This window comes from Oncorhynchus mykiss, chromosome 11 (assembly GCF_057628025.1).
Source record: "Oncorhynchus mykiss isolate SJ-2025 chromosome 11, ASM5762802v1, whole genome shotgun sequence".
In the NCBI taxonomy this organism is placed as follows: Eukaryota; Metazoa; Chordata; class Actinopteri; order Salmoniformes; family Salmonidae; genus Oncorhynchus; species Oncorhynchus mykiss.
Window position 1 is genome coordinate 71,349,833 of NC_143032.1, and position 22,658 is coordinate 71,372,490.

Below are 22,658 nucleotides of genomic sequence, written 5' to 3' on the forward strand. Positions count from 1 at the left end.
ACCCCGCCCATGGAGCATATTAAGGTTAAGTGCCTTGCTCAAGGGCACATCGGCAGATTTTTCACCTTGTCTGCTCTGGTATTCAAACACACACACTTCCTACCCCACATACCCTGCAACAGATGTTGTTAAATAGTGCTTGATGTTGGATATTACAATGCAGAAATATGAGCTCTACAGGCAATATTACATTTTTTTCACGTTACTTACTATCTGAAACAAGTCTTGCTTGTTCAGTATCCATGTGACCCAAGGTCTCCTGCCATTTGGGAAATTTGAATGTAATCCCATACCAGTGTAGCGATCTTCCTTCCATTTTCATGTGGTTTCCAGTTTGTTTGGGAACTCTAATCATTAGTGCAACGGTTGCCACATGGAATATGTGGTGGGCCTGTAATGGTTGCCTTTTGTCATTACCTACCTCAGTCAGCCTGATAAGAATAGTTCCTCAGCGCGACCTGAAAAACACACTGGGTCTCTGTGCTGTGGGTTTTCATCCTTTTACCATAACCTGTCACCTTAGAATATATCTACTATAACTGTAGTTGAGACACCAAGCATTCTGATTGTTCTTTCAGTGGTATTGTATTAACAGGATCTCATTTATTGGGTCACATTCTCAGCCATATGTGTATTTGTCAGATTTGTCAACCAGTTTAAGTTGCAAACTTTATTGATGAACATGAGAACATTTGGATACCGAGGAGGAAATAGCAAACGTCTGTTATTTACTTCACAGACATAAGGTGTAAAGAATGCAATGAAATGTTCACCTTATTTCCACCTCCAGTTAAATATTACACAAAATAAATACTTTACTTCAACACAGTCAAAACTCAGTGGTTAAATATCATACATTAGTGTTTCACTGTATTCACTTTTGATATGGTTCCAAGATCTCATGACCACGAGGATCTTGCTCAATTATATACATTTTTCCTGCATTTACCGATCTGTTAGGCCTTCTTCTTCATTTAAGAATCTTCAGATCATGGAAATGAGAATGAGGACCATGAACAACAGTTCAATCGTTTTTTTGTATCCACAGAGCCAGTGCTTCCTCACTTCATCCACGCGGTGTGTGAAACAGCGTCCTACTTTGTTCCCACATGTCACACCCTCCTTCAGTCCACATCTTTCCAATGTTTTGACACAGAATATGATTCAAATTTCACCCTGTGCCACAGAAAGCACTGCACATCCTCAAACCAATAAACCATCTCAACGAAAGTCAAAAGCAGGGAGTATATGCACAGTTAATTACCTTCCTTAGAGAAAATATGTATTTTAGAAATGGTATAGTTCAGATGCTCTCTGTCTAGATTAGAGTACATTTTTAAAAATCTTTATCTGAAAGATTGTTCAGTGCTGAATAGCTCTCCCACAGGGTATGTTTAGTCCAGTGAAATGCTCTTCTTCATCACACCATGATGGGGAGGAAGTGGGTGGCCATTTTCCTCCTCCTTGTTTTCTTCCCTCTCAGTGGCCTCCCGTGGACACTCAGCCCCACAAACATCTGTCTCTTCTTGTTCCTCCACTCGGCTGAGGCATAGGTGTTATAGCCGTTCTCCTCAATACGCTCCTTCAGTGTGCAGTCAATGCCAAACTCTCTCTGGAAGAACAAAGGACATTACTGGGATACATTCTCATATGTATTTGGATACTGACTCAATACATTTCATACGGAGTCAACTATTTTCATTTGTGAAGTGCATACACTAGCAAAGGATGTGAGAATACTATATTTATAGTTAATGTACTGTTCATACAAGAGTCAAAATAGATATAAAATATATCAATTTTGAAATATTTCCAGGTATTTATTCAACCTTTCTACAGTGCATGCAGACCCCTTGACTTTTTTTCACATTTTGTTACATTACAGCCTTCTTCTTAAATTGATTTTTTTAAAATCCCACTCATCAATCTAACTGAAATCAATCAAAATCAAATCACATTTACTTATGTAAATATCACATTTACATAAGTATTCAGACTATTTACTCAGTACTTTGTTGAAGCACCTTTGGCAGTGATTACAGCCTTGAGTCTTCTAGGGTATGACGCTACGAGCTTGGCACACCTGTATTTGGGGAGTTTCTCCCATTCTTCTCTGCAGATCCTCGCAAGCTCTGTCAGGTTGGATGGGAAACGTCGATGCACATTTCTGTCTGGCCACTGTCCCATAAAGGCCTGATTGGTGGAGTGCTGCAGAGATGGTTGTCCTTCTGAAAGGTTCCTCCATCACCACAGAGGAACTCTGGAGCTCTGTCAGAGTGACCATCGGGTTCTTGGCCACCTCCCTGACCCGGGCCCTTTTCTCCCGATTGCTGAGTTGGGCCGGGCGGCCAGCTCTAGGAAGAGTGTTGGTGGTTCCAAACGTCTTCCATTTAAGAATGATTCAGGCCACTATGTTCTTGGGGACCTTCAATGCTGCAGAAAAGTTTTGGTTCCCTTCCCCAGATCTTTGCATCGACACAATCCTGTCTCTGAGCTCTACGGAGAATTCCTTTGACCTCATGGCTTGTTTTTTGCTCTGACATGCACGGTGAACTGAGGGACCTTATATAGACAATCGTGTGCCTTTCCAAATCATGTCTACTCAATAGAATTTACCACAGGTGGACTCAAACCAAGTTGTAGAAACATCTCAAGGATGATCAATGGAAATAGGATGCACCTGAGGATGCACCTGAGCTCAATTTCAAGTCTCATAGCAAAGGGTCTGAAGACTTTTTATTTTTAATACATTTTCAACCATTTCTAAAAACCTTTTTTTTGCTTTGTGTAGATTGATGAGGGGAAAGAAGTAATTTTAGAATAAGGCTGTAACGTAATAAAATGTGTAAAAAGTCAAGGGGTCTCAATACTTTTCGAATGCTCTGTACACGGTATTTATTTATCTGCATTTTGCAGGATTAAATCTCTTGACATGCACCATCGCATTCAAGTGTCCAAATGTAAAAACAAACAAACAAACAATACTTAGTGACAAGAATAATATGGCAACTACTGTCTAACAACAACCCAATTCAACTTAGTCAAGATGTACCATGTACTGGTACCATGTACTAGAGGGGTACATTCAATAGAAATAGTTAGTTATGTAAATCGGTTACAGTGATAGATGTGATGTATTCTAATGTCTGTGTCACTTAGCACTATAGTCATTACTTGCTGACCTCCAATTTCCTCTTTGAATCATATGCACTTGGTTTGGATGGTGTGCTCTTTGAACTTTTCCACTGCACCATTAGTTAAAAGTGAACCCAGCTCCAAAGATAAGAACTCTTGTGATAAAGTTGAAGGAATCTAAGTGTATGTCTTTGAGGCTGGTTAAATGACCTCTGACTCGGATACTGACCGCTCCGTACAGCTCACCCTTCCTGCTGATAGCCAGGTAATAGTTACTGCCCAGGCCTTTGATAGCCACCACCCCCACATCCACCGACGTGATCTCCAGAATACCTGAGAACACACAAAATGACATGTATAATCATTTAGAAACAAGTGATAAACCTTTTATAAATCATTTATATTTATCATAGGGGAGGATTTAGGGGAAATGTGTAACCGTTCAGGCAGGGAATTTTAAGGCAGACCGCAGACAGAACGTTGGCCCAGATCAGAACACAGAGGCAGAGTACATAGAAGCTATTTTTTCTGGATCTGCTGTAGTCATATAGATAAGAACTTGTCGAACTATCAGGAGTGTCTGCCTGTCCCTCCTTACATGAAATATTAGTTTGTATTTGTGTTGTTTATTAGGTTTAACCAAATGGGAAAAGTAAGTTAAATGTGTTGAAAATAAGTATTGCAACTTAAAATATAGGTTTGTTAATAATCAAATATAACAGTTGGCATTGAATCATGTATTTGATCTCATCAAATATATATACTTTTTTTTAAATTGAGAAAACCTAACTGATTTACTTGTAACCAGCTGAAGTAAAAAATAATGACGTTGATCCGAAGAGTGTAGAGCCTTTCTCAAGACAAAATTATCTAGATGTGTTTTAGAAAGCCTCTAGCTGAAATCCTGTGGGTTCATAGCCAACTGTCATGCTGTCAGTCATATTTATGTTACTCTAATACTCTAGTTCATAGCCAACTGTCATGTTGTCAGTCATATTTATGTCCCTCTAATACTTTAGTTGATTTTCAGAGAAAAGCCTGAAGAATCTCTTAAAACTGTAGGGTAGAGTTTTCATCCATCCATCCAGCCATCCTTCATATCACCCATATAAGCGTGCGTCATCTATGTAGGGCCACAGTCTACACAGAAGAACAGACTTCAGCTTAATAACTAATTTGCCATGAGGATTATAATGAGAGCAGGTTGGATTTATTTGTGAATAGTTTGGCTCATTTGGAATATAAGCCACCAATTCCCAGTGTAAATATACATACACACTCTCACACGCACGCATGCACGTACACACACATGTATCTAATCTGGCGCTGGTGTGTGTTAATGGCCCCTCTCTGGTTCCTATGGTACATTTGACTTCCTGACACCCTCCTTCACTTCCTCTCCACACATCCCATGTGGTGTTGTTATCCTATCCTGACACACACACACACACACACACACACACACACACACACACACACACACACACACACACACACACACGCTGCAGGGAGTTGTCGTGACGATGGCCTTTGATCAGACTGCCACAGCAGTTCCCCTCCTTCGTCCCTGATGAGTATGTGAAGCCACCTGTGTCACTGTCAAACTCCCTTGCTTGTGGTCAGACCGTCCAAAGGTGCCGTGTGAACTTGAAGGGGCAGGTGTCCTAGAAAAAGTGCCCTTCGAAATATACTGTGACCTACATCCCTGTCTCCACATCAGTGAGGTAGCCTCTGCATTAGTTTCCAGTTCAAACAGGTTCACACCGGTAGGTGAAGTGGTGGTAGAGACCATGACACAACGGCCATTGAAGATCTGAGAGTTGCTTCTGTAAGGGATTAGGTGTCAGGTATCGAGTGAGGATGTAAGACTATCTAAGGCTGTTTCTGGGCCTTCTGTAAACATGCCGGGATGAAAGGAGAGAGAACAGAGGAGGACAGATGAGCCATGACAGAGAGACAGGGAGGGGAGGATTAGAAAGACCTTAATGACCACTGATCAAACACACACACCGGAGGCTGGGGCGAGATGGCTTATATGGGCGGCAGGTAGCCTAGTGGTTAGAGCGTTGGGCCAGTAACTGAAAGGTTGCTAGATTGAATCCCTGAGCTGACAAGGTAAAAATATGTTGTTCTGCCTCTGAATAAGGCAGTTAACCTACTATTCCCTGTGAGGCCGTCATTGTAAATAAGAACTTGTCCTTAACTGACTTGCCTCGTTAAATAAAGGTTAAATAAAAAATACAAATATAATTTAAAAAATCAAGAGACACACACACATAGGTGTGCATATTGTTGCGAGCTAGCATTGTGCACACATATACACTGTCTCTACAGCATTTCTCTATAGAGAAAAGCCACCCGTATCCACTCAGTCTTTGATGATTAATGTTCAGCACTACTGTCTACTTGCTCACTCAGGAACGGTATCTACAACGGAAAAAAACTAACCGAAGCCATTAGGACAAATGTGTTTTTTGTTCAACATATTACGTCTCACAACACTCAACACCAAATGTATGTGACACTGTGTGTTATGTAGTGGTGATTCTGATACACCACACATTAAATCATGGCCATGGGTCAACCACACATTTCCAACTGTTTATTTAGTGGAAAATGAGTTGCATGCTGGACACTTTCTCCTAATGTGTGGCTCATTTGATACGCTCTGTTTTGTAGTTACTGCAGTAAATGGTGTGTTAGGGTGGAGTAGGTGCAGACAATGCCAATGTGAATTGAAGGTGGATTTTCCACAGTGGGTTGCCAGTTAAAGGTAGATTTTTCACAGTGGGTTGCCAGTTAAAAGTGAATTTTCCACAGTGGGTTGCCAGTTAAAGGTAGATTTTCCACAGTTTGTTGCCAGTTAAAAGCTAATTTTCCACAGTGGGTTGCCAGGTAAAGGTAGATTTTGCCGTTTTACATGGCTATTTAGGGTAACTGGAAGTTACCTCTTCTAAAAAATGGGACAGAGCTTACAGTACGGATACACTGTAGCCAACTTGATTTAAGAATAAGGAAAACATTTACTATTCCAACTGTATCGTCATGTTGAAATATGGGAATGACGGAAACAAATCATGTGTAATGTAGATGAGGACCACATTGAACGTAATTAGTTTGTTCATACCCTGCCCCTCTTCACGTCCATAAATATCTTCACATCTCTTATCTCAGTGTCCCTTAGAGTACTGGCTGTGGTTTCCCTTCTGAGGTACACACACACACATACGCACACGCACGCACGCACGCACACACGCAAACACACACACACACGCACACGCACACGCACAAATACGCACACACACACACGAATGAGGAACATGCCAGTCCCAGTCAGGAGGCACCTCAGCACACATGACTCCCCACAGAGAGAAAGACACAAACACATTTGGTGGCCTCCTATATTTCCCTCCTGCGCTCTTGGCAGGCTGAGCTCACACTCACACCATCCCAGCTTGGGGTAATTAGACTAATTCGTCCGCCGCCACACATCTGTTAGAGCCTCAGAACTGTTAGAGCCTCGGAACTGTTAGAGCCTCAGAACTGTTAGAGCCTCAGATCTGTTAGAGCCTCAGAACTGTTAGAGCCTCAGAACTGTTAGAGCCTCAGAACTGTTAGAGCCTCAGAACTGTTAGAGCCTCAGAACTGTTAGAGCCTCAGATCTGTTAGAGCCTCAGAACTGTTAGAGCCTCAGATCTGTTAGAGCCACAGAACTGTTAGAGCCTCGGAACTGTTAGAGCCTCAGAACTGTTAGAGCCTCAGAACTGTTAGAGCCTCAGATCTGTTAGAGCCTCAGAACTGTTAGAGCCTCAGATCTGTTAGAGCCTCAGAACTGTTAGAGCCTCAGAACTGTTAGAGCCTCAGAACTGTTGGAGCCTCAGAACTGTTAGAGCCTCAGAACTGTTAGAGCCTCAGAACTGGTCGAGTCCACCATTACTGTTCTCAGTAAATGTGTATTAGAAATATTTTTGGCTTTTCAAATGTGATGAGATGCAACAATATAGCAAACCAGGTTATCGATAAACACAGTTTTGTCTAGTTGTTTTTTAAGCTGATGCCGTTTAAATGTGTAGCTTTAGTTAAATGCGCTTATTTTCGCAAAGCTCCATATTGCCCGGGAATCACTTCCAGCCCTCTCTCTCTGTAAGCTCCCAGCAGAATCCCAGCACGAGAGCGACATGTGGGAAAGTTTTTCACAGGCCTCCCCATAAATCTGTGGGAGGTTGGATACATGCTCTTAAACAGCCCCCAAAACCACCACCTCTACATCTTGAGATCTTTGCTAGCAAGGTTGGTAGTTCAAGCACAATACCAGTTGTTCCCCCTCACTCGTTACTATGCTGTAACCACGTTTCAAAGCTCGGGTCTCTGCCTTGGACAAAAACAAACTGAACCTAAACCATACAGTGCCTTGCGAAAGTATTCGGCCCCCTTGAACTTTGCGACCTTTTGCCACATTTCAGGCTTCAAACATAAAGATATAAAACTGTATTTTTTTGTGAAGAATCAACAATAAGTGGGACACAATCATGAAGTGGAACGACATTTATTGGATATTTCAAACTTTTTTAACAAATCAAAAACTGAAAAATTGGGCGTACAAAATTATTCAGCCCCCTTAAGTTAATACTTTGTAGCGCCACCTTTTGCTGCGATTACAGCTGTAAGTCGCTTGGGGTATGTCTCTATCAGTTTTGCACATCGAGAGACTGACATTTTTCCCATTCCTCCTTGCAAAACAGCTCGAGCTCAGTGAGGTTGGATGGAGAGCATTTGTGAACAGCAGTTTTCAGTTCTTTCCACAGATTCTCGATTGGATTCAGGTCTGGACTTTGACTTGGCCATTCTAACACCTGGATATGTTTATTTTTGAACCATTCCATTGTAGATTTTGCTTTATGTTTTGGATCATTGTCTTGTTGGAAGACAAATCTCCGTCCCAGTCTCAGGTCTTTTGCAGACTCCATCAGGTTTTCTGCCAGAATGGTCTTGTATTTGGCTCCATCCATCTTCCCATCAATTTTAACCATCTTCCCTGTCCCTGCTGAAGAAAAGCAGGCCCAAACCATGATGCTGCCACCACCATGTTTGACAGTGGGCATGGTGTGTTCAGGGTGATGAGCTGTGTTGCTTTTACACCAAACATAACGTTTTGCATTGTTGCCAAAAAGTTCAATTTTGGTTTCATCTGACCAGAGCACCTTCTTCCACATGTTTGGTGTGTCTCCCAGGTGGCTTGTGGCAAACTTTAACCAACACTTTTTATGGATATCTTTAAGAAATGGCTTTCTTCTTGCCACTCTTCCATAAAGGCCAGATTTGTGCAATATACAACTGATTGTTGTCCTATGGACAGAGTCTCCCACCTCAGCTGTAGATCTCTGCAGTTCATCCAGAGTGATCATGGGCCTCTTGGCTGCATCTCTGATCAGTCTTCTCCTTGTATAAGATGAAAGTTTAGAGGGACGGCCAGGTCTTGGTAGATTTGCAGTGGTCTGATACTCCTTCCATTTCAATATTATCGCTTGCACAGTGCTCCTTGGGATGTTTAAAGCTTGGGAAATCTTTTTGTATCCAAATCCGTCTTTAAACTTCTTCACAACAGTATCTCGGACCTGCCTGGTGTGTTCTTTGTTCTTCATGATGCTCTCTGCGCTTTTAACGGACCTCTGAGACTATCACAGTGCAGGTGCATTTATACGGAGACTTGATTACACACAGGTGGATTGTATTTATCATCATTAGTCATTTAGGTCAACATTGGATCATTCAGAGATCCTCACTGAACTTCTGGAGAGAGTTTGCTGCACTGAAAGTAAAGGGGCTGAATAATTTTGCACGCCCAATTTTTCAGTTTTTGATTTGTTAAAAAAGTTTGAAATATCCAATAAATGTCGTTCCACTTCATGATTGTGCACCACTTGTTGTTGATTCTTCACAAAAAAATACAGTTTTATATCTTTATGTTTGAAGCCTGAAATGTGGCAAAAGGTCGCAAAGTTCAAGGGGGCCGAATACTTTCGGAAGGCACTGTATCTCCAAAAAGGAGGAGTAATAAGAATGACTAGTGAAAGACTGAAGCTGTTTTTAATCGAAACTGCTAACTTGGTCTCCAGATATGCTTCAGTGCAAAAAATCAGTGCATGATTTTACATTATCTATGAAAAAATTGCCACATGCTTGCTGATAGCAAGAACAAACAAACATATATTTTTAGGAAATGTCCTTTTCTAGTTTTATTCATACAGTATATCCATTATTATGTTATTATTTTCTATCAACCCAGCGTTTTTAACTGGGCATTGCCACAGAATCAATGCCATAAACCTGATGCTGTGTCATTTTCAGGGGCTACAAAAGACATCATCCCAGGGATGATGTCTAGGCCCTGGGCCAGAGCAGACTGGAGCTGCTCTCCTGTAGTATCTCTTGCCCTGTGAACCTGATAGTGTGCCAGATAATCCACACTGTCCCCAGTCCCCCCCAGGAAATGACTTTGTGGCAGCACCATTGATACTGAACACTAGCAGCTTTGATGTGACCACAATGATGTTCAACCATGTCATTCATGAATTAGTACCCCTCCCCTGCTACTGCAGTCAAACCCAACCCAAAGATAAACTTGGTCACCTTATGCAAAAGCTTAGTATTATATACAGCAGTATATTACTAATACAGTGGGGAGAACAAGTATTTGATACACTGCCGATTTTGCAGGTTTTGCAGGTTTTCCTACTTACAAAGCATGTAGAGGTCTGTAATTTTTTTAAATCATAGGTACACTTCAACTGTGAGAGAAGGAATCTAAAACAACAATCCAGAAAATCACATTGTATGATTTTTAAGTAATTCATTTGCATTTTATTGCATGACATAAGTATTTGATCACCTACAAACCAGTAAGAATTCCAGCTCTCACAGACCTGTTAGATTTTCTTTAAGAACCCCTCCTGTTCCCCACTCATTACCTGTATTAACTGCACCTGTTTGAACTCGTTACCTGTATAAAAGACACCTGTCCACACACTCAATCAAACAGACTCCAACCTCTCCACAATGGCCAAGACCAGAGAGCTGTGTAAGGACATCAGGGATAATATAGTAGACCTGCACAAGGCTGGGATGGGCTACAGGACAATAGGCAAGCAGCTTGGTGGGAAGGCAACAACTGTTGGTGCAATTATTAGAAAATGGAAGAAGTTCAAGATGACGGTCAATCACCCTCGGTCTGGGGCTACAGTCAAGATCTCACCTCGTGGGGCATCAATGATCATGAGGAAGGTGAGGTATCAGCCCAGAACTACACAGCAGGACCTGGTCAATGACCTGAAGAGAGCTGGGACCACAGTCTCAAAGAAAACCATTAGTAACACACTACGCCGTCATGGATTAAAATCCTGCAGCGTACACAAGGTCCCCCTGCTCAAGCCAGCGCATGTACAGGCCCGTCTGAAGTTTGCCAATAACCATCTGGATGACCCAGAGGAGGAATGGGAGAAGGTCATGTGGTCTGATGAGACAAAAATATAGTTTTTTGGTCTAAACTCCACTCGCCGTGTTTGGAGGAAGAAGGATGAGTACAACCCTAAGAACACCATCCCAACCGTGAGGCATGGAGGTGGAAACATCATTCTTTGGGGATGCTTTTCTGCAAAGGGGACAGGACGACTGCACCGTATTGAGGGGAGGATGGATGGGGCCATGTATTGCGAGATCTTGGCCAACAACCTCCTTCCCTCAGTAAGAGCATTGAAGATGGGTCGTGGCTGGGTCTTCCAGCATGACAACGACCCGAAACACACAGCCAGGGCAACTAAGGAGTGGCTCCGTAAGAAGCATCTTAAAGTCCTGGAGTGGCCTAGCCAGTCTCCAGACCTGAACCCAATAGAACATCTTTGGAGAGAGCTGAAAGTCCGTATTGCCCAGTGACACCCCCGAAACCTGAAGGATCTGGAGAAGGTCTGTATGGAGGAGTGGGCCAAAATCCCTGCTGCAGTGTGTGCAAACCTGGTCAAGAACTACAGGAAACGTATGATCTCTGTAATTGCAAACAAAGGTTTGTGTACCAAATATTAAGTTCTGCTTTTCTGATGTATCAAATACTTATGTCATACAATAAAATGCAAATTAATTACTTAAATAATACAATGTGATTTTCTGGATTTTTGTTTTAGATTCCGTCTCTCACAGTTGAAGTGTACCTATGATAAAATGACAGACCTCTACATGCTTTGTAAGTAGGAACACTGCCGATTTTGCAGGTTTATCAAATACTTGTTCTCCCCACTGTATGTGCTAGTATAACTGTAGAATTATTGCCTGTAGTATAAAGAATTGTGAGGAGTAATGATGAGACAATAGAAGGGTTCAATAAGTTAACACCTACTAGCTTCAAGTTGAACCCTCCGATCATTTTAGAACAAGTCGGTCTAGCAATGTTTTCACTATGTCAAACACCCAACAGAGGCATTTTGAAATTCATAGCATTTTTTTGCCTCAGTGTCAAATAAAGACAGTGTAAAATCTATAAAGACATGTATATAAGTGTAGGTCTATAAAGACATGTATATAAGTGTAGGTCTCTAAAGAAATGTATATGCGTGTAGGTCTCTAAAGACATTTACAGTTGAAGTCGTAAGTTTACATACACCTTAGCCAAATACAGTCAAACAAAATTTTTTACAATTCCTGACATTTAATCCTAGTAAAAATTCCCTGTTTTAGGTCAGTTAAGATCACAAATTTATTTTAAGAATATGAAATGTCAGAATAATAGTAGTGAGAATGATTTATTTCAGCTTTTATTTCTTTCATCACACTCCCAGTGGGTCAGAAGTTTGGTAGCATTGCCTTAATTGTTTAACTTGGGTCAAACGTTTTGGGTAGCCTTCCACAAGCTTCCCACAATAAATTGAGTAAATTTTGGTCCATTCCTCCAGACAGAGCGGGTGTAACTGAGTCAGGTTTGTAGGCCTCTGTCACGTTCGTTTGCATAAACAGACCAAAGTGCAGCGTATGTTGAGTTCCACATAATATTTAATAGTGAAACTTAGCAAAACAAACAATAAACAAATGAAATAACAAACCGTGACGAGGTGCTACTTACTCAAAACAATATCCCATAACAAAGGTGGAGAAATGCTACTTAAGTATGATCCCCAATTAGAGACAACGATAGCCAGCTGCCTCTAATTGGGAATCATACCAAAACACCAACATAGAAAAAAAAACTAGAACTCCACATAGAAAATATAAACTAGACTAAATCCCAAGTCACACCCTGACCTACTCTACCATAGAAAATAAAGGCTTCCTTTGGTCAGGACAGCCTCCTTGCTCACACAGGCTTTTTCAGTTCTGCCCACCAATTTTCTATAGGATTGAGGGCAGGGCTTTGTGATGGCCACTCCAATACCTTGACTTTGTTGTCCTTAAGCCATTTTGCCACAACTTTGGAAGTATGCTTGGGGTCATTGTCCATTTGGAAGACCCATTTGCAACCAAGCTTTAACTGATGTCTTAAGATGTTTCTTCAATATATCCACATAATTTCCCTTCCTCATGATGCCATTTTGTGAAGTGCACCAGTCCCTCCTGCAGCAAAGCCATGTGCAGTTGCAAACCGTAGTCTGGCTTTTTTTATGGCGGTTTTGGAGCGGTGGCTTCTTCCTTGCTGAGCGGCCTTTCAGGTTATGTCGATATAGGACTCGTTTTACTGTGGATATAGATATTTTTGTACCTGTTTCCTCCAGCATCTTCACAAGGTCCTTTGCTGTTGTTATGGGATTGATTTGTACTTTTCACACCAAAGTACGTTCATCTCTAGGAGACAGAACGCATCTCCTTCCTGAGCGGTATGACGGCTGTGTGGTCCCATGGTGTTTATACTTCGGTACTGTTGTTTGTACAGATGAACGCGGTACCTTCAGGTGTTTGGAAATTGCTCCCAAGGATGAACCAGACTTGTGGAGGTCAATGGTTTTTCCTGAGGTCTTGGCTGATTTCTTTTGATTTTCCCATGACGTCAAGCAAAGAGGCACTGAAGTTGAAGGTATGCCTTGAAATACATTCACAGGTACACCACCAATTGACTCAATTATGTCAATTAGCCTATCAGAAGCTTCTAAAGCCATGACTTCATTTTCTGGAATTTTCCAAGCTGTTTAAAGGCACAGTCAACTTAACGTATGTAAACTTCTGAGCCACTGGAATTGTGATACAGTGAATTATAAGTGAAATAATCTGTCTGTAAACAATTGTTGGGAAAATGACTTGTCATGCACAAAGTAGATGTCCTAACTGACTTGCCAAAAATATAGTTTGTTAACAAGAAATGTGTGGAGTGGTTGAAAAACAAGTTAACCTAAGTGTATGAAAATTTCCGACTTCAACTGTATATAGAAATGAAGGGTCTATAAAGACATGTATGAACAAGTGTAGGGTCTCTAAAGACATGTATGAACAAGTGTAGGTTTCTAAAGACACGTATGAACAAGTGTAGGTCTATAAAGACATGTATGAACAAGTGTAGGGTCTCTAAAGACATGTATGAACAAGTGTAGGTTTCTAAAGACATGTATGAACAAGTGTAGGGTCTCTAAAGACACGTATGAACAAGTGTAGGGTCTCTAAAGACATGTATGAACAAGTGTAGGGTCTCTAAAGACATGTATGAACAAGTGTAGGTTTCTAAAGACATGTATGAACAAGTGTAGGGTCTCTAAAGACACGTATGAACAAGTGTAGGGTCTCTAAAGACATGTATATGCAAGTGTAGGTCTATAAAGACATTTCTGTCATATTCTTGTCAAAACAAACACCAATGGTGCCTTTCCTTACTCTTTCCCATAAGCCTCTTTGATTCATTTTGTGGTTTAGAACGCCTAGGAGAAACGTTAAAGACTTCCATATACACGGGATGGGGGGTGGTGTGTGTAGGTGGGGGGGTTGTAGTTTAAGTGAGCACATGTGTCTCTTGTGGTGGTTGCTTGGGTTGCTACATCCGAACACACACACACACACACACACACACACACACTTGAGCATGTGAGTGCCCGCACACAGATAGGCTCACACACGTATCTCACTGGAATAACTGTACTGTGAGAATAGGGCATGAGTACTTAACATACTCATTCATGTTTCTGTACCTCTGTAAATGAATCACATTTACATTATACTGTATTAATCATAAACCACACGGCATCAGCATTATGTACAACGTGTGTGGACTTAAACGAAGCGGACTGGTTGCGTGTGGGAGCATGTTAGTGATTGACGTATCCTCTCCTATCCCCTGTCCTGCTCCTGTCTAGCTGTTATCAGTACTGTTGACCCTGGGCTGTGAATACGGACAGATAACAGGTTGGTAATCTACCCCTCCTGTTTTAATCATCTTAGAGCTACCATCATTGTACGGAATGTTACGACAGGACAGATATCACAGGGACGTCTGGTAGATACAGAAAGAAGCTTCTTGTCAGGAATGTGTCGCCTAGCTCTAAGAATGTCCATGTACTGCTGGGAGACAGATCTTTGCCACAATTTAGATTGATGATCAATGCTAAAAAATTCTGCTGGAAACCTGTCTTTCCAAAAATAACAGTAAAGTTATTAAACACAAGTCAATCATTTGAAATTGTTTCCCTTTTTCTGTAATTTGTATGATATTCTGTAGTGAAGAGTGAGGAAAGCCCTGACAACACAATGGTTTATTTTCAATACACTATGGTGGAACATATGTTTCCCCTGTTTTACTCTCCTACTAATTGAAAAACACACTCTTGTGGTTACTTACTGAGGGGGTCCTCTTTGCTCTTGGTCCCATTAACTCTGCCATTTGTATCGATCCGCAGGAAGAACTTCTGGAAAGAGAAGAGCTTCCTCCGCCGCACATCTCCCTGCAGGTGGTTGTAGCTGCGTACGTGCCTACCCAGCGGAACCCCAATACCTTCCAAGGGACCTCCAGTTTCCCCAGTCTCTCCAACCCTGGATGCATCCAGGGAACTGTTCACTGGCACCCTAAAAGGGCTGCTGGGGCTGGGGGGCTGGAGACTGGGGAACTGGAGCCTGGGGCTGGTTGGCTGGAGCCTGCCTCTGTAGAGAGGTTGATGGCAGACAACCACAGGGAGGGAAAGGGCGAGCAGCAGTGCTAGCAGCAGAGACAGAGACAGGCTGGAAAAGAAGGACCTAGAGATAAACCTGGACCCAGACCTAAACCTGGACCCAGAGCCAGACCTAAACCTGGACTCAGAGCCAGACCTAAACCTGGACCCAGAGCCAGACCTAAACTTGGACCCAGAGCCAGACCTAAACAAAGACCCAGAGGTGGCCCAGGCAGTGACAGCCGTACTCCCTCCAGCAGCCCATGTGGTCATGGTAGAATGGTGTGGGGAGGACTGGAAGCAACCTCACAGCCTGGGACATGCTGCTGGGGACAACGGGAGGCTGGGAGGTCAGGGAGGGGAGCCCTCCTGGAAAATGGGCCTCTCTGGTACCTAGTCTACCAGGTCTATATGCAAAAGAGATTTCCTCCTCAATTATACCTATCTGGGTTGAAAATCAATGTCTCCTTGCCTTTCTTTTGGTAGCTAGAGCAATTATTGTACTGAAAGTCAATGTATTCCAATGTTCTCTTTCACTTTTGTTCCTATACTGATGTCCTGGTAGATCAATTAAGACAAATACAAATCGATAAATAAAACAGCCTATTGTCCCACTCGTCTTATTGTTGCCAGTGTAATTGCCGTCAGTGTATTCCAATGACAAACCAGGCAGGCTTCATATGTTCCACTTTTGAAACTGTTCTTCTGTCCTTAGCTGTTCCTGGTGCTGAATTTAATTCCAATCCAGAAATCCTTAGATGGTTACTCCCACAATGAAAGGTCCACTGGCATAGGGACATTCTACTATAACACTTTCTCCAGGTTCATCCCTCTGTCCCCTAAGGCCCAAACATTCAACAGCTCACTGCTGCCAGATACCCTCCACATGTTTCCAGATTTCACTAAAAAGAGAGAGATGGTCAAACAAAATGTAGTGCTAAATCCTGGTTGGCCAGTGGGTGCCTGTGAGACATGTCCTCCTCTCTTTCTCTCTCCATGAATGAGTGTGGAGTGGACTCCTCTCCCTCTCAATTACATTGGCTCCACCTTCACTGAGGTAACAGGCTGAGGAGGGGTTTGTGTGTGTGTGAATATGAGACTGTCAGCTGATCTGCCCCCTCTCTTTAACTCCCACCCTCTCCTTCTCTCATTCTCTCTCTCTCCACCACCCACCTCTCTCTTTCTCTCCCTTTCTCTTTCCACCACCCACCTCTCTCCTTCTCTTCCTCTCTCTCTCACCACCCACCTCTCTTTCTCTCTCCCTCCCCCTCCAGCTCCCCCTCCACCTCTCTCTCTCCCCCTCCACCTCTCTCTCACCCCCTTCTACAATCTCTCTATACCCTCCACCTCTCTTTCTCCCCCTCTACCTCTCTCCTTCCACCTCTCTCTCTCCCCCCTCCACCTCTTACTATCCCCACAATCCACCTCTCTCTCCTCTCCACCTCTCTCTCACCCCTCCACCTCTCTCTCTTTCCACTTCTCTCTATCCCCCCATTCCCCCTCCACTCTATATCCCCCCCTTCCCCCTCCACTCTCTCTCCCCTCCACCTCTCTCCATTCTTTCTCATTCTCTCTCTCCTTCCACCTCTCTCCCCCAACTCCACCTCTCTCTCTCTCTTTTGCATTCCCAAACCAATGCCTCCCAATACTGTCATGCTGTCATTTCCCATCAACCCTCTCACATATGGGAGTGAGTCGGGTGTGTGTACGCGTGCATGAGTGAGAATATGGGGCAGGGGTGGAGGTGTGAATGAAGACCAGGGTAGTATAGGATTTATCTGGGTTGATAGTACAGGGGTGGAGGTGTGAATGGAGACCAGGGTGGGATAGGATTTATCTGGGTTGATAGTACAGGGGTGGAGTTGTGAATGGAGAGGATGTAGTGTTTTTTTTTTTTTTTATAGCGCTGTGTGTGTGTGTGTGTGTGACGCCCTGACCTTAGAGAGCCTTGTTTATTCTCTATTTGGTTAGGTCAGGGTGTGACTTGGGTTGGCAAATCTATGTTTCTATTTCTTTGTTGGCTTAGTATGGTTCCCAATCAGAGGCAGCTGTCTATCGTTGTCTCTGATTGGGGATCATACTTAGGCAGCCTTTTTTCCCACCTTTAGATTGTGGGATCTTGTTTGTGTGTAGTTGCTTTCTGCACTGCATGTAGCGTTACGTTCTTTTTGTATTTTGTTGTTTTTTGGTGTCATTTAAAATAAAATAAAAATGTACTCCTACCACGCTGCACCTTGGTCCAACCCATCTTTAAACGATCGTGTGTGTGTGTGTGTGTGTGTGTGTGTGTGTAATTTGAAGTGCAACTACTTGGTACTGGTACCATCAAGATATGAGAAATCAGACCTGGTGCCATTTCCCATCCAACTACTGCTAGTTCCAATCCAATGGCAACTCTAAGAGGATCTCAGTCAGGCCTCTCATCTCGCCACCTTCCTCTGAGACTCAAGTGTCTCATGGCCAATTAGAAGATCTTATACTCTTCTACTCGAGTTGTGACACGTCCTCACATTTTCAGTAATCAAATTCAGTTGGAGAATTTAAAAACTTATAATTCTTACAATATAACTTAATTAAACTACATTTCCAATCTGGGAATTGGTGGTATCTAACATGCTGACTAAACCAGGCGCGCGCTTGTGTCCGTGTGCACTATCGCGCGCATGTTGATTTTGTCCACCCACACTAGACGCTATCAGGACACACAGGTTGAAATATCAAAACAAACTCTGAACCAACTATATTAATTTTGGGACAGTTCGAAAAGTATTAAACAATCATGGTAATTTAGCAAGCTAGCTTGCTGTTGCTAGCTAATTTAAACATTGGGATGTTATTTTACCTGAAATGCACGAGGTCCTCTACTCCGACAATTAATCCACAGATAAATGGGTAAACCGAGTTAGTTTCTAGTAATCTCTTCTCCTTCTTCCAGCTTCTTCTTCTTTGGACTTTATATGGTGGTTGGCAACCAACTTTAAGGTGCATGTCCACCACCAACTGGACTGGAGTGTGGACCTCAGTTCATCGTTTAATCACCCACGTGGGTATATGCTCCTAAAAACCAATGAGGAGATGGGAGAGGCGGACTTGCACCGCGTCAAGTGTCAAAAATAGAACCAAGTTCTAGTTTAGAGCCTGGCTACACAGAAGCTTATTGACGTGCGCGAGCAGTTTGGATGCAATGATTGAATAACATGTATGTGTACATTTATTTTGCAATGCTTGCACGCGAGCAGTATGGTCAGCATGTACTGTAAGAACTGAAAGGTACAAGCAGGAAGGATAACATCATCATACACTGGCAATCTTTGCAGATATTCGTTTTTTTTTTTATTCTGTAAGTAGGAAGTTGCTCCCTACTTACAGAATTAAAAAAAAACTCAAATCTGCAAAGATTGCCAGTATTAGATCTTAACAATGAGGGCGTCATCAAGGAGGAATTTGTTAGCCATGCTGAGTGTAACTGGGTCATTCCACGAAAAGAGGGCCTTTTGCTTCCCTTTGATATTTTAAGTAGAAATTGTGCACCAATATTGAATTTGAAAAGCCTGTTATATTAAATGAAGTGAACTTTAAAGTTTAGACCACATGGAGAAATCAATAAATCCGATTAGTTTTATATGAAGAAAGGCTTGCCAAAGGGCCAAAATTCAGCATTTTGACATGTCCCTCCATCAACCCTGTGTCACCTCTAGGAACATTTTAACCCACTTAAATTGACAATTTCTCAAAGTTTCACCATCATTGTAAAGCCCTAGTTATTTTGTTGCTTTGACAAAGACATTTCTGAAGATAATTATTTACTTTATGTGATTAATGATTCATTTACAGCTGTTCCTCATTTTAAGGTCAACCCTGTTAAGTGATCTGAATTTTGTTTTAATATGGTGAATCTATACCTTTAAAAAAAAAAAAAAAATCCAAAGAAACATTGAACTTCTAATAGTCAAATCATAGTGTAAAAGTAGGTGAGCTGGTTCTACTCTTCATGGACATTTTCTAGTGTTTTGTGATGAAAAACTGAGTGGGTCAAGCATTACATGACAAACCAGATTACCTGTAGATAGACAGGCTAGAAATGGTTAAAACAAAGTATGAATTGTATTGAATTGCCACTCCCTGTTGCATACAAGCTTAGATTATCCCTGTCACAAGGGGATTTATGGCTGATTGAAGATGAAATCATCAACCCTGTTACAGTCAACCCTGTTACAGTCAACCCTGTTACTTTAATTGGCACTTAATAGGCACTTATTATAGTCATTTTTTAAATTTAATCTCTTGAGATAGGAAAACTAGTTTTTTTAGGAAGATGGAACGTGCTCTTTATGACAGAATGTAAAATTTAGGTGAAATCCAACGAAGTTACACTTCTCGAAAGGCATGGAATTAGTGGAATGACCCAACTGTAAATGATGGTTCAGAAACGGCCCTTTTCATATCTCCTCCTCTCACCCCTTGATGCCATATCTTGCCTTCTGCTTCTCTCCTAAGGACCCTGCCAGTTTCTTAGTGTCTGCTTTAATGTCTGTCAACGACCTGCGGACAGAGGATGGGTCTGCTCCTAATAAATCTGGTCTTAATCTGTCTGCTTTTATCAGGTACCCCACAGACAAAGTAATCTTATCAGTAGGCTACTTCCTTTGTTCTGTCCCTTCCCACCGTGGTAGACTTAATTAGCACTGAAGGAAACAGAACTGGAGGAGCAGGGACAAGTTGAATTGATTATTGACCCAATCATAATGGACATCTATAGGATTCCCATGGAACTTATACACTGAGTGTACAAAACATTAGGAATACCTTCCTAATATGAGCTGCACCCCCCCTTTGCCCTCAAAACAGACTCAATTTGTCAGGGCATGGACTCTACAAGGTGCCGAAAGCATTCCACAGGGATGCTGGCCCATGTTGACTCCAATGCTTCCCACAGTTGTGTTAAGTTGGCTGGATGTCCTTTGGGTGGTGGACCATTCTTGATACACACAGGAAACTGTTGCGTGTGAAAAACCCAGCATCGTTGCAGTTCTTGACACACGAACAGGTGCACACAAACCCTTTCAAAGGCACTTCAATATTTTGTCTTGCCCATTCACCCTCTGAATGGCACACGTAAACAATCCATGTCTCAACTGAATCAAGGCTTAAAAATCATTCTTTAACCTGTCTCCTCCCTTTTATCTACAGTGATTGAAGTGGATTTAACAAGTGACATCAACAAGGGTTCATAGCTTTCACCTGGATTCACCTGGTCAGTCTGTCATGGAAAGAGCAGGTGTTTCTAATATTTTGTAAACTCAGTTTATTACTGGACGTTTCTTTTAACCCCGACCCATTTGAGGCCTTTCCTTACCCCATATGTTTTTAATGATAGTTACTGTGTATTTGTCACTTTTTGATTATCACTATCAATTGCTAAACTGCAGCCTGTGTTCCTCTCGTGGAAAATGTGAGAGCCAATATCACATTTTCTCGCTGACAGACTGAATGCCCCATCTATAGTTACCACCCCATTAGACACAGCAGGAATGTCTTTGAAAACCTTTATCCAGCTAGCATAAATCCATATCTCCTTATATAACTCTCTCTCTGAGGGGCAAATCTCTTCTTCTGGGTAAAAGTTTACTCTAACCACTTTCTGTTGAGTTGTTTTGCTTTCCCTTCAAACAGAGGATATTGTTCTTTGCAGGTTCCGCCTAGAAAGATGGATTTGTTTTAGAGTTGAGATGTGGTAAAGATTTGCAGGATTTCTTTAGAAGCCGAAGAGAAAATGATTTGTAAATGCAACCATGCCTGTGTTTTTTTCCTCCTAAACGTAATATAAGTGAGCTTTGGAGGTACAACAGGGTGGCCTGGGTCTCATCTTCCTCTGCCCTCCCTGGGTTTAGTGTTTACCACATCTTTATTGATCTATCTTAGAGCTTTGTCATCAAAGTTCAAAAAGCAAAGACAATTACCACAGGCCAATGTTTTTCTGATCTCTGGCTGCAAGCTGCAAATCAAATCAAATGTTAATCGCCACATGCTTTGCAAGCAACTGGTGTGGACGCTTACTTTACGGGCCCTTCCCATCAACACAGGAGCTGGCTTTGTACCGTGCACATCATTACATGTCAGTCATTTGACAGGTGGGATTTATATTCTCTCTACCTCTATTTCTCTATGAGAAAATAGGGTTTCTTTAAGAATCAATATAAATCATACATCATGTTATATGTAGTATTTCAAATATGCCTGTAATTCAGCTTGTGTTCATTAGGTTACAAGGTAGCAAAATGAATAGAAATGGAAAACTAAATGTGACTACAAAACATTTCCCTGGTAAGGGCAAATAAAGTGTTCAACAAAACAAAACTACTATTTCAACTTGGATATATAGCAACAGTTAAGTAGCATACTCTATGGAATGCTCACTCTTTAAAGCAATGAGTGATACTGACATTTAATTAATTGTTACACTACTTAGATGAAGCTAAGGCAAATCTCATTCTCCTGGAAAGTTGCATTCTAGAATATTCCATCAGTGAGAGCCAACCGTAGATTTGATGTCTGGGCCCCAGGCCTTCTGTACTCTGTGTGTGCTGCCTGGGTCAGAGAAGGCTGTGGTGGAGACTTTAATAAAGGAACAGGCCTGGTACAGTACAGTACAGACAGGGATGCCTGTGTTACTGCCTGAGGACACACAGTCTGATGGGGCCCAGATAGGTGGGACTGGGCCCCGCCTCGGCCGACCAACGCATCCATTCCTATTCTCACTTCACCTTGATAGGTGATGAAACGGCCACTGAAATTGGTTACTAATTGTTTTCCATTCATTTGTTAACAGAAAGCATGGTCTTTTCTTCACATTCATCATGTTGTTGAACTAGTCACGTTCAACAGTACACAGAGACACCTTCCTTGGCAACTGTTGTTCTAGTCTTATAGGTGACCTGAGCCCTTTTTAGCCAGCCAGCCATCAAATGTCAATATTTGATGAGTGTCCCAGGCCAGTGTGTGGTGATGGAGTGTCTGGTAACCCAGATGAGGTTGCTGTTTCCTGTTTTACGCTGAGCGATAGATGTTTGCCATGTTATCTCCCATTAGGGATGGGCGGTCACATCACCAGCCTGGCTGCAGCCCGCGGGTCGGTTACAGCAGGCTAGAGGAGTTTATTTACAGGTCATAGAATGGAGTCACTCACCTGTATCGAGCAGTGGTTGTCATTACTTTGATAACAAAGCAGTAACATTAACACAGACCCCAAACATTCATTTCATCATCAGAACTAAAATGGACAGACCAAGATAGAATAATATTATTGGCTTCTAATACGGTATGATGTCACGTGAAAATGTCCTAAAGATTATTTTTATTTGTTTAATTTATGAACTAAAGACATCTAAACATAAAGGGCTGCTTCCCGGACCCAGATTA

The 22,658-nt window shown here is 42.1% G+C and overlaps 1 protein-coding gene across 1 annotated transcript; it reads right to left on the reverse strand.

Annotated features, from left to right (window-relative positions):
- Nucleotides 1–655: 655 nt before the first annotated feature.
- LOC110535103 (fibroblast growth factor 22-like) lies at nucleotides 656–15,634 on the reverse strand. The gene is made up of 3 exons (XM_021619966.3): nucleotides 14,933–15,634; nucleotides 3,365–3,468; nucleotides 656–1,612 (listed from the first exon to the last, which is right to left on the reverse strand). Exons 1-3 carry the CDS (start codon nucleotides 15,510–15,512, stop codon nucleotides 1,421–1,423), a joined length of 876 nt encoding a protein of 291 aa, XP_021475641.3. The 5' UTR covers nucleotides 15,513–15,634; the 3' UTR covers nucleotides 656–1,420.
- Between the last annotated feature and the right edge of the window lie 7,024 nt (nucleotides 15,635–22,658).

Coding starts and splice junctions, on each gene's coding strand:
- LOC110535103 (XM_021619966.3), bottom strand. CDS start 15,512: ATGACCACATGGGCTGCTGGAGGGAGTACGGCTGTCACTGCCTGGGCC. Junction 3,469..14,932: donor GAGCAAAGAGGACCCCCTCA/GTAAGTAACCAC, acceptor GTGTGTTCTCAG/GTATTCTGGAGATCACGTCG. Junction 1,613..3,364: donor AGGGTGAGCTGTACGGAGCG/GTCAGTATCCGA, acceptor TTGTTCTTCCAG/AGAGAGTTTGGCATTGACTG.